This window comes from Elephantulus edwardii, unplaced genomic scaffold (genome assembly GCF_000299155.1).
Source record: "Elephantulus edwardii isolate Elephantulus edwardi_28Jun2011 unplaced genomic scaffold, EleEdw1.0 scaffold00438, whole genome shotgun sequence".
NCBI classification, from domain to species: Eukaryota; Metazoa; Chordata; class Mammalia; order Macroscelidea; family Macroscelididae; genus Elephantulus; species Elephantulus edwardii.
Window position 1 is genome coordinate 880,376 of NW_006400188.1, and position 12,219 is coordinate 892,594.

Below are 12,219 nucleotides of genomic sequence, written 5' to 3' on the forward strand. Positions count from 1 at the left end.
AAACCTGCCGTGCCTCAAGAAGCCAGAGTCCCGATTCAGCTGACATTAAGTCTCCAAAGGCCCTAGGTGGGACGTGACCTTTCACGTGGGGATCGGCAGAGCAGACATGCCAGATGTACTGGGGGTCTGGCGGAAGGACTTTGCCAGCATTTGGACGTGCTGGGTTGGTGAGGCCCTGTGTCTCTAGTTAGGTTTATTCCTAAGTATCTCAATTTGTGGTTGGCTATTGTAAATGATACTCTGCTTTCTTATTTTTCTTCTCTATGTTTTCTTTGTTACCATGGAATTACCCCACTGACTTTTTAACATTGCTCTTCTATCCTGCCACTCTACTAAATTGGTCTACTAGCTTCAAGAGGTTTTTTGGTTGAGTTCTTGGAGTTTTCTGTGTACACTATCATATCATTTACATATAGCAACAGCTTCACCATCTCTTTTCTGATCTGGCTGCCTCGTATTTCCTTCTCTTGCTGTATTGCCCTAGCAAGCACTTCCAATACAATGTTGAATAGAAGTGGTAACAGTGGGCATCCTTGTCTTGTTCCTGTTCACAAGAGAATATTTTTATTCTTTCTCCATTGAGCATGATACTGGCCCTTGGTTTTGTTTATATACTTTTCACTATGTTGAGGAAATTTCCCAATATTTCTATTTTGCTGAGGTTTTTACTCAGGAAAGGGTATTACATTTCTTTTTTGGTGATACCTCTTCCTGGTTTGGGTATTAGGGTTATGCTTGCTTGGGAGCATTCTTTTTATATTTTTTTTTATTTAAATAATCTAAGTACAACTGTTAATAGTTCTTCTCTGAATGTTTCATAGAGTTCAGCCTTGAAGCCATGTGGTCCAGGACTTTTTTCGTAGGGAAATCTTTTTATGACCTGCTCAACTTTTTTTTGTGATGGGTCTGCTTAAGTGTTCTACATTTGTCTGTGCCATTCTGGATAGAGTATGAGTTTTTGGCACATTTCTTCTGGTTCTCTGTGTTTGGGGTACTCATTGGGTCTACAGTATGCTCTGCTTTTTTGGGGAGGGAGCGGGAGAAAGGGTTATTTGGTTTTTCAAAGCAGCCTGCTACTTTCTTGACATTATGTGAATCTTTTCTTGGTAGCTTATAAGTGGGTACTGTCTGAGGGGAGGGTGACGTTCTATGAAAGACATATATATTGGTACGCCCCTTTTGCCCCGAAGGCTGCAGGTCTAAGGGCCTGAAGCACAGTGAGTATTGTTCTCAGGAAACCATGGCTGGTCCATGCCTATGCCCCTTTGGCTTAAGAAATCTCAAGCCTTCCACCAGATGCCCTGTTGGAGAAGGAGGAGCAATCTCCTCTCGTACCAGTCAGATCTGATTCGATGGTACACCCCCCAAAAAATAATAAAATTTAAAAAATAAATCTCAAGCCTTCTCCACGTGTTGCAGTCAGAAAGGTTCAAGGACAGCAGCACTTGGGTCCTGGGGTCCTAGAACACAGTGCTGTATTGCTGTCCAAAAACCTCAGCTGGTCCATTCTAGTTCCCCTTTGGCTTAAGAAACTCCAAGCCTTCTCCACATCAGGAAGATTCAAAGGCAGCAGTATCTGGATCATAGTTGATTGTGTTGAGTTGAGCATGATTCAGAGCGATGCTGTGAACAAAATACCTGAAGCCTTTCTATAACTATTGTTGTTTCTCAAAGTTCATACAGTTTCCAGAGGCATGATGTTTATAGCAGAATATTTCCCCCCCCTGAAAACCGTGGCTGGTCCATGCCTGTTTCCCTTTGGCTTAAGAAATTGCAAGCTGCCTCCGTGTGTTCATATGCCATTCTTTATGTCTCAGTTTCAAAATCTAAAAATGATATGCCCTCAGCATTGCAGTTTCCAGATGACATTTTAACTAAACATATTAAAAAACGTAGAAGAGGTTTCATATCCTCTTTGGTGGTTTCTCATCTAGGAAGTTACTTTCAGGAACTAATAAGACAACCAGAAAGAGCCCCAGGTCACCTAAACAGATAAGCATTTGACCACTAACTGACGTGCTGGGCACTTGAACCCACCAGAGAGGTACTGTGGGAAAAAGTCCTGGCAATCTACATCCAAAAGGTCTCAGTCATTGAAAACTGTACAGAGCACAGAACTGCCCCAGCACGCCCAAGGGTGCCTTACATGGGAATAGGCTCAATGGCAACTCTTTGAAGGTAATCAGGAGATTATTACAGCAATATTTAAAGGAATCCCGGTGGCATAGTGTGTTGCAGATTGGGCCACTAACCAGAAGAGCAGAGGTTCACATCTGCTCGTTGCCCCAAAAGAGAAAGATGGGCACTCTCCTCCCATTAAGATTTTATAAAACCTCTGAAACTTGATCAAGGGTCGCCATCAGCTGGAATTGACTCAGAGGCAGTGGCTTTGATTTTGGTTTTCTGTTGTGGTTGTCGGGTGCCACGGAGTTGACTCTAACTCATAGTGACTCTATGAACAACAGGTGAACCTTGCACTGTCTTGTGCCATCCTCACGATTCCTGATGCTCAAACCCGTTGTTACAGTCACTGTATCTGTTCGTCTCATTGAGCGTTTTCCTCACTTTCTCTGACCCTTTGCCTTTCCCAGGGTGATGCCTTTTCTAAGGACTGACTTTTGCAGGTAATACACATAGAGTGTATGAGATGGAGACGTCACCATTCTCATCTCTAAGGAGCACCCAGACTGAACTTCCTCCAATACAAGAGTCGTTTGTTCTTTTGGCAGTCCATGGGTTATTCAAGACTTTTCTCCAACACCACAACTCAAAGGCATTAATTCTTTGGTCATCCTTAGTCATTGTCCACCTTTCGGATGCACAGGAGGAAATTGAAAATATCATGACTTGGACGAGATGCATCTTGGTGTGTAAATGGACATTCCTTGCTCTTTTTTCTCTTTGGCAAAGTACTTGACAGCAGATTTTTCCCCAATACAGCATATCTTTCGATTTCTTGATGGCTGCTACCGTGAGTGCTAACTGTAGATCCAAGTAAAAGGAAATTGTTGACAACTTCAGTCTTTTCTCCATCATCTATCATGATGTTGTCTGTTGATCCCGTGGTGAGGATGTTGATATGTAACCCATATGGGAGGCGATGGCCTTTGATGTTCTGCAGTAGTTGCCTCAAGTTGTCTTCACTTTCTGCAAGCAAGGTTGTATCATCTGCATGATGTAGGTTGTTGAGTCTTCCTCCAATCCGGATGCCAGTTTCTTCTTTTTTTAAAAAAAAATTATTGATTTTAATGAACATTTACAGAGATTTTGCACTTTTCTCCCTGCCCAGCCCTCCCCACCAGTTCACTCCTCTTTTGAAAAAAAAAAAGAAAAATTCTTTCATTGAAGTTGTCTGTAACTTATAGTGACCCTATGTCCAACAGCTCAGAATCCTGCTTTATCCTGAGCCAATCTTATTGTCTCTGACACACCTACCCCCGATTATCCCAGTCACTGAGTCAATCCATCTCTTTGAGGGTCTTCCACTCTTGCACTGACCCTCCCAAGCATGATGTCCTTCTCTAAGGACTGGTCCTTCCGCGCAACATGCCCAAAGTGTGTCAGGTGGAGCTTCAGAATCCTTGCCTCCAAGGAGCAGCCTGGTTTGACTCTCTCTATGATGAGCCTGTTTGTTCTCTTAGCAGTCCTGGGTATATTCAATATTCTTTCTACAGCTCGGAGTACAGATGCAATAGGTATGAAGAAAGGGGATGACCCTGATTTTTTTTTCCTTTGTGATACTTTTATTTTTCTACCTGGGATGTGAACAGTGTGAACATGGGTCTGAAAACCAGGTGCACTGAAGCATTCCAGTAAACCAGCAACACAGAGGGGCTGGTGGACACTGAGAGACAGGGTGTGGTGAGTCCAGAACAGCTTTCCCCCCGAGGGACTTTTGGTGCAAGTCCACAACCCAAAGGTGCTCTAGGCAGGGTGGAGTGGGACCACGCAGTGCAGACTGTGGCAGTGAGGACTAGAAGGACCAGTCGCAATGGGGGTTTGGTGCTGCGCATGAGTTTATTAGCTTCTGGGCTCAACGCTTTCTGTTGTTGCTTGGATCACCCTGATTGTATAGAAATGGTTAAAATGGCAAAAAAAAATCAAGAAAGATTACTATTGAAAAATAGAGGAATGGCTAAATCAGTTGTAGTTCACATGTTAGGTGGAATATCTTGCAGCTAGCTAGTCAGTGTGTTCTAGGGTCTGGTTTTGCAGTGAGCATTTACCACTTCTGTAATGAGGTGAGAGGGGAATCTTCACACTCGTGAAGAAGACAAAGCAACATAAATGTAAATCCTTCCCTACTCAAGACATGATGTTGTCGGGAAAATATTTGGTGTCATAGAATAAAACTTTCAATGTGACAAGTGGGGGGAAAGTTATAAAAATGTTTGACCCTAAACATACTCCTATTATTAAAAATTCCAAAGAGAACAATTGTTTTGTTCCTTCGAGTCAGAACCAACTCATAGCTGACTGTCCAGCCGGTTTTCAGAAGCTGTGAGGTGCGTGCGAGCTTGCCCATCTTTCTCCTGTGGAGCAGCTAGTGGGTTTGAACCGTGTAGACAGTGGACTGATTAATAATTTATCTTCCAGCACTTTTTTTTTTTGTTTTAACCTTTTTTATCTTCCAGCACTTTTTAAACATTTTTTTAAATTTTTTACTCGTCTGGCTAGCAATACTTATTTCTTTATACAAGAAATCTGTGAAAGCTGAAACTTGTTTTTCCAAGTCTTACACACTTGATAGGATCTGACCTCTTTGTTATTTCATTTTTATTTTTTAATTTTAATGAACATTTACAGAGACTTTGGATTTCCATCCATTCGTTGTTGTATTTTTCTACCTTCCCACCTTTCCCCACCCAATTCACTCTTCTCTTTGAAAAGTAAAAGAAAAAATTCTTTCATTGTTTTACAATCCCTCCCCCCAAGTCCACTCCACTTTGCAGCCTTCATTCTGGACTCCTGTCGTGATGATGATGATGATGTTAGTAATAATAATAATAGTAATAAAATAACAACAACAACTAGTCATATATTGTTTTTAAACCATTCTCTCCCTCTTCTGTTTAAATTCCCTCTTTCTCAGACTCCCTTCAACCCCGATGTCAGTCTTGTTTTACAACAGTGGCACTCTGCAATATTTGTCCTTTTGGGACTGAAATACTTCACTCAGCATAATGTCCTCCAGGATCTGACCTCTTTTTTTTATGAATGCCAAATATTTGGGTTATCCTCCTCTGATAGGTGTCTTAAGGATCCTCTGTGGTTTAGAACCTTACATGTTAGGCTGCTAACTAAAAAGTCAGTGGTTCAAATCACCCAGGCACTCTCCCGAGAAAGGTGAGGCAATCTCTTCCCACCAATCTTGGAAAGGTACTGGACGGACTTCATGACTCCTAAGTCAGTTGAGTTTCGTTCAGTGCATATAAATTTCTCCCTCATCCAAGGATACGCTTTTGCAGTTTGCTTCCCCACACCACCCTGCCCCCGCCCCCGCCTCCTTTTAGTGTGTCAAAGTACATATAGCACAAGTTTCCCATTTCAGTCATTAAGTATACATTCCCATGGTATTAAGTACAGAGTAATGAGTGTTATGTGAACTGCCAAGAGGATAAACAGATATATCTTAGAGAAGGTGCATCCAGAATGATCCTTGGAGGCAAAGACGACAAAGCTTCATCTCTCATACTTTGGGCATGTTGCTAAGAGAGGGACATTATGCTTGGAAAGATCATTGAAAGAGAAGAAGACCTCAAAGTGGGGTGGGTTGAACACAGTGACTGTAACAGTGGGCTCAGCAGTGTCAGAAATGATGAGGACGGCACAAGACAGGACAGGGTTCAGAGCTGTTGTTCATGTTTTCACTTTGAGTCACACTCAGCTCGATGGCACCTAACAGCATGCTGTGCACAGCCGGCAGTATTATCACCTAGTTCTAGAACTTTCTTCCTCACTTCAGAGAGAAGCCCTATACTTATTAAAGTCACTTCCCCTGTCCCCTTATCCAGGCTCGGACAGCATAAATCATTGCGTTTGATCCACTAAGCCGTGCCATCAGTGCAGACATACCTCGTGCAGTTTGTTCACGCCTCGTTTTAAGGCTCTTTGTACATCCTACAGATTTTTTAATTGATATTTTAATGAAAGTTTATAAAGAACTTGGGTTTCTAATTGTTCATTTGGTACATTTTCCTCCCTGCGCCCGCCCTCCAGATCTCTTTTTTTCTTTGGGAAAAATGTTCTCTCACCTCCCCCACCCCCAGACCACTTTACTATGCAGCTCTTATTCTGAACTCTTGTCATGACAATAATACCTAATCATATATTCCTTTTATACCATTCTCTCCCTCATCTGTTTCAATGCAGTGTACATTATTTGTCCCCTCTTTTCTTAGTTTCCCCCCAGCTCCCGTGTCTGTCCTGTTTTATAACAGTGGCTTTATGCTGTATTTGTCTTTTTTGTGACTGAGATATTCCACTCAGCATAATGTCCTCCAGGGACACCCTGCAGATTTTACAAGTAGAAGGTTTCTGTCCACCCTGCTTTGAGCAAGGTAGATGCTTTTTACCCCCAACAGCATGTGCTTATATTTTGGTCCTGGCAATTGTTGTTGTTGTTGTTATGTGCCGTCGAGTCGCTTGCAACTCATAGCAACCCAATGTACAACAGCCCTAAACTCTGCTTTGTCCTGTGCCAATCGCACTGTCTCTGACACTCCCATCCCGATTATCCCAGTCACTGAATCAATCCACCTCATAGAGGGCCTTCCCCTCCTGCGCCATCCCTCCACCCTCCCAAGCATGATGTCCTTCTCCAAGGACTGGTCTCTCCTCACAACATGTCCAAAGTATGTTAGACGAAGCCTCAGAATCCTTGCCTCCAAGGAGCCACCCGGTTTAACCCTTTCCAGGACGAATCTGTTTGTTTTCTTAACAGTCCATGGTATTCTCAATACTCTTTTCCAGCACCACAGCTCAAAGGCGTCAATTCTCCTTCTATCCTCTGGTCATTGTCCAACTCTCTGATGCATAACAAGTGATTGTGAAGACCGTGGCCTGTATCAAACACACCTCAGTCTCCAGAGAGACACCCTTGCTCTTCAGCACTTTGGAGAGGTCCCTAACAGCAGACTTTCCCATGGCAATGCGCCTTTTAATTTCCTGGCTGCTGGTGTCAAGACTGTTGACTGTAGAGCCAGGCAAACTAAAGCTGTGTACAATCTCAATCTCTTCACCATCCATCCTGATGCTGCCAATTGGTCCAGTGGTGAGAATCTTTGTCTTCTTGACATTGAGCCTCAATCCATATTGGAGGCTGCAGTCCTGGCAATAGTTCAGACTTTCCCACAGTGCCGTGGCTCGCTTCTTAGACCACAGTACGGCGTGAATGTGGTTTTCTTACGTACTCGCTGTGTGTTTGAACCCGTGATGTCTCCCAGATCTGCCTATAAACGAGATCCTCCTCCGTGTGTGGTCTTTTGTGTCTGGCTTTTGTCAGTCAGCATACCTTTGAAGGTTGATGCACACTGTATTGTGCTACTTTTCTGTACGTGCGCCCTTCAGGGAGAAAAGAAACAGAGTGCTACTTGCAGAGAAGTTTCTTGGAGCTCCCCTTAGGAGTCGGAGGGCTAAGATGCCTTTGCCAAGAATAGAATTGTAAGTGCTGCAATGTGCAGGTGGCCCTGGTAGTCATCAGGATGGGAAGGTGTGTTTCTCCTATTTAAAGGGATGGCGTTGGTTGGCCAGTTGCTGTGGCCATTGCGCCACTGTCACACATCAGGTCTTCCCAGAAGGCTAACTCTTACACGCTTTGGCACTCATAATGTTAACTCTGACTCCGGACAGCCTAGCAATCTGCAGAGTGAAAATCTGAAATGAAACTTGGAACAGGGGCTATGTCCGTGGCTCAATTGATGGCCCCGGCCCCTGTCCAACCTTCCTGGGATGGAGTGGCTTTGCCCTGACACTTCCCGTGTCTGCAGGGACACCTCAAAGCCTCTCTGGGTTGTGATTCCTGGTAATTTACGTTCTAATCTTGGTGCTCACCCTCCCATGCCAGAGCCTGTCATAGCATCATCGCTCCTGAAGATGCCAATGGCGTGGCTGTGTGTGTTTCCTCGCAGGCCGTCTCGGAAGCGCCGGGCCCTCAGTGACGCAGAGAACGTGACGGTGGCCGTGCCCACGGTTCCGGGGTTCCCCAACACCTCCTCATCCAACATGCCCACCATCCCGGTGGAGCCGCGGCCCTTTGAGAAGGTGGTGAACAAGGAATCGCTGGTCATCTCCGGCCTGAGGCATTTCACCGGCTATCGCATCGAGCTGCAGGCTTGCAACCAGGACGTGCCTGGGGAGAGGTGCAGCGTGGCAGCCTACGTCAGCGCCAGAACCATGCCCGAGGGTGAGTCTGCTTGTCCCAAGCTGCCACTCTGCTGGGCAGGAACCAGCAAGCCCAGCATCCCCAGGCAGTGTGCATGTGTGCATAGAACTTTCCTTTCTTAGATTTGTAAAAAAGTGTGATTTGCATGAAAGTTTATAGATTGGTTTGTCAGTTAACTGTTCACACACTAACATGTTAGTTAATGGGTGTGTTAGTGAATACATTCATGTGTTAATCACCAGATTACTGTATTGATTAATGCATTATTGCCTGTTCATCCTCTTCAACTCGTAGCTGACCCTCCAGTGAACTTTTGGAGGCTGTAGATCACATGGGAGGAGATTGCCCATCCTTCTTCAGAGGGTCAGCCGTGGGATTTGAACTGCCTGCTTCGGGCAACTCCTTACCCACAATGCCTCCAAAGTACCTTATTAGTGCATTGTTGTAGTTGTTTGTTGTTAAGTGCCATCCAGGCAGAACTGACTCATAGCTGACCCTCCAGTGGGTTTTCAGAGGCTGTAAATCATACAGGAGGAGACTCTGCTCATCTGTCTTCCGGGGAGCAGCTGGTGGATTTGAACCATGTATCTTTTGGTTGGCAGTACAGTTCCTTAGAACTAAATCACCTGAGCTCCCGTGTCCGGAACAAAACCTCATGTATTAACACCTGTGTTAATTATTAATACATTGGTGTTTATTGATTAATTAATACTAATTTATTACATTAATAATCATCAATACCTTTGTAGTTATTAATTCATTCTGTTCACTGATATATTGTTAGTGCATGGATGTGTTGATTAATGTATTGATTCCTACATTAATTTACTCATAATTCATAATCGATTCAACTTTAATGACAGGATCCCTACTATAATCTCACTTTTCCCACTTCCTCCCAGAAACTCTCATTTCCATGAGTCCTTCTGTCTTCCTTGCTGCCCTGGGCTTTGTCTCTTGGCTTGGCCTTCTCTGGTTGGCTGTGCTAAGGAGTGAAGGCTGCCCTGGTATTATTATTACTCACCTTCTAGCCCTTTCTGTTGTTTACCTGAAAGTTGAGCCATGGGGCAAGTTTTGTGACAGAGTAGAAGGATGACTCCAGAGTTCCACCAGCCTCTGTTGGACCAGGAAGCCTGGCGTCTTCTATGTCTTAGGGTTTTAAACCGACGTGAGTCCTGGAGATCATTATATGACCTTCAGAAAATGCATGCAGTGAGGAGAAGGAAACAAAATGAAGAAAGAAATATAAGCAATGTTGTTGTTTGTTGTTATGTACCATCGAGTCGCTTGCGACTCATAGCGACCCTCTATGTACAAGAGCTCTATACGCTCTTCTATCCTGTGCCAACCTAGCCATCTCAAACGCACTTATTCCCACCGCTCCAGCCAAAAAATTCACCCATCTCATCAAAGGTCTTCCTCTCCTTCGCTACCCCTCCATTGTGCCAAACATGATGTCCCTCTCCAAGGACCAGTCCCTCCTTACAACATGCCCAAAATATGTCAGACGAAGCTTCAGAATCCTTGACTCCAGGGAACACTCTGGCTTCACCCTCTCCAGGACAGACCTGTTTGTTCTCCTAGCAGTCCATGGTATATTCAACACTCTTCTCCAGCACCACAGCTCAAAGGCATCAATCCTCTATCAAACCTATTCACTGTCCAACTCTCTGATGCATAGCACATAATTGCGAAGACTGTAGCCCGGATCAGGTGCACCTTAGTCTCCAGCCTGACATCGTTGCTCTTCACTACTCTTGAGAGGTCCCTCACAGCCGACTTTCCCAATGCAATTCGTTTCCTGGCTGCTGTTACCAAGAGTGTTGACTGTGGAGCCAAGTAAATTAAAACTGTTAACTATCTCAATCTCTTCCCCATCCATGCTGATGCTGCCAATTGGCCCAGTGGTTAGAATCTTTGTTTTCTTGACGTTGAGCTTTAGTCCATAAATATAAGCAATAGGAAAAATAAAATGTAGAGCCTGTTTTGTTCTAGATTTAACGGATATCTCCAGAGTTCTCCCAGCCTCTGTTGGATGAGGAAGCTTGGACATTTTTTTATATCTTGAGATTTTTACGTTGACATGAGTGACATGGGCTGTTCTGTGAACTTTAGAAAAGGCATGCAGTGAGAAGAATAAAATAAAATTAAGAAGTACATATGAGCAATAGGAAAATAAAGTGTAGTTACCCCTAAATCCTTGAGATAAGCCCATTAGCCTTTGACTGTAATTTTTATTAACAAAATCCCCTAAAACAAAAATCAAAGCCACTTTTGCTACATAACTAGATATGTGTATATTTACTAAAATGAGTCTGAGATAAGTCTTCTTAGCCTTTTGTGAGATAATCTTGCAGAATTTATGTGGGATGCTCTCATTGGGGGACCCGCAGAGAAGGATATACAGACTTTTTCTCCTGACCCAATTCCGGTCTAGTCCACATGTCAGACTCAGGTGTTTTAAAGAGAATAACCCCCTGGCATTTGCACATTCTCAGGGTCCAAAGCTCTGCCCCTCAGTCATCACTCCCTGTTTCCTGCTGCTCTCAAGCCTTAAGCAACCACTAATCTACTTCCTGTCTCTATGAATTTTCCTGTTCTGCACATTGTATAGGGAACTCTGGTGGCCTCGTAGTAAGGAGTTGCACTGAGACCCCCAAAGACAAGCAGTTCTAATCCAGCAGCTGGTCCATGGGAGAAAAATGAGCTGTCTCCTACTCTGAAATTTTCAGTCTCTGAAAACCTGCTGGAGGGGTCAGCTATGAGTCTGATTCAGCAGCAGTTTGCTTGAGTTTGAGATGAATACGTTGCATATATAACTGGAATCATACACTTGCCTGCTTTTTTGCAGCTTACTTCTCTCCCTGACAGCATCCTGTTTTTCAGGATTCACTCACACTTAGCATATGTGGTTATATACCGTCTAGGCAGAGCTGACTCATAGCTGACTTTCCAGTGGATTTTCAGAGGCTGTAAATTGCCTTGGAGGACATCTTTCTCCTACAGAGCAGCTGGTGGATTCAAACCACCTACCTTTGGGTTGGCAACCCAGCTCCTTACCACCAAGCCCCTAGAGCTCCCTTAGCATGTATCAGTTCTCAATCCCTTTTGATTACTGAATGCCATTCTGTTGCGTGGCTACGCCATCTGCTGATAGATGTTTAGGTTGACACTTTACAGTTTTTACACTTTCTTTTACGTCTAAAATGGTTTTAACAGAAGAGAGATGAAAACAGCCCACTTGGGTCACGTCCCCAAGGCTAACCCCATTCCCTGTTGCTTACAGCCAAGGCGGATGACATTGTTGGTCCTGTGACCCACGAAATCTTTGAGAACAACATTGTGCACCTGATGTGGCAGGAGCCGAAGGAACCCAACGGGCTGATCGTGCTGTATGAAGTGAGCTATCGGCGATACGGCGAGGAGGTAAGCGTCCTCAGATCTTTGGGGCTGTCTGGGAGAACCTGCTTTGCCCTGAGGTTGTGAAGCCTTGATCCACACTTTCTAGAAAGACAGAAATGTGAATCTACACATTTGTACTTATCCCCTCAGTTTCTTTCAATTCTGTCCTCAAGGTTGTGTGAGGGCTGCCTCTGTATTTGACCCTTCTTCCCGGATTGGCTCACTCTTCGTTAGAGGAAACTGCGTCTGAGAGTAAATCGCTCCACACCTTATCGTGTGACCTTTTGTAGGCGTCGCACCTGAGAAGGGACTGGATTCTATGGAGGGTGAAACACATAGATGAACAAGATAATCAAATTGGAACAGAACTCACTAGGCTGCTAAGCAGAAGGGTGAGAGTTCACAGCCACCCAGATACCTCTTGGAAGAAGCCT

The 12,219-nt window shown here is 44.3% G+C and overlaps 1 protein-coding gene across 1 annotated transcript in view; it reads left to right on the forward strand.

The window, feature by feature from the left end:
- Nucleotides 1–12,219, forward strand: part of INSR (insulin receptor) — a 219,832-nt gene that overhangs the window by 174,028 nt on the left and 33,585 nt on the right. Inside the window, exons 15-16 of the mRNA XM_006902677.1 lie at nucleotides 8,130–8,404; nucleotides 11,670–11,809. Coding sequence (XP_006902739.1) covers nucleotides 8,130–8,404; nucleotides 11,670–11,809 — 415 coding nt within the window. The remainder of the gene's footprint in view (nucleotides 1–8,129; nucleotides 8,405–11,669; nucleotides 11,810–12,219) is intronic.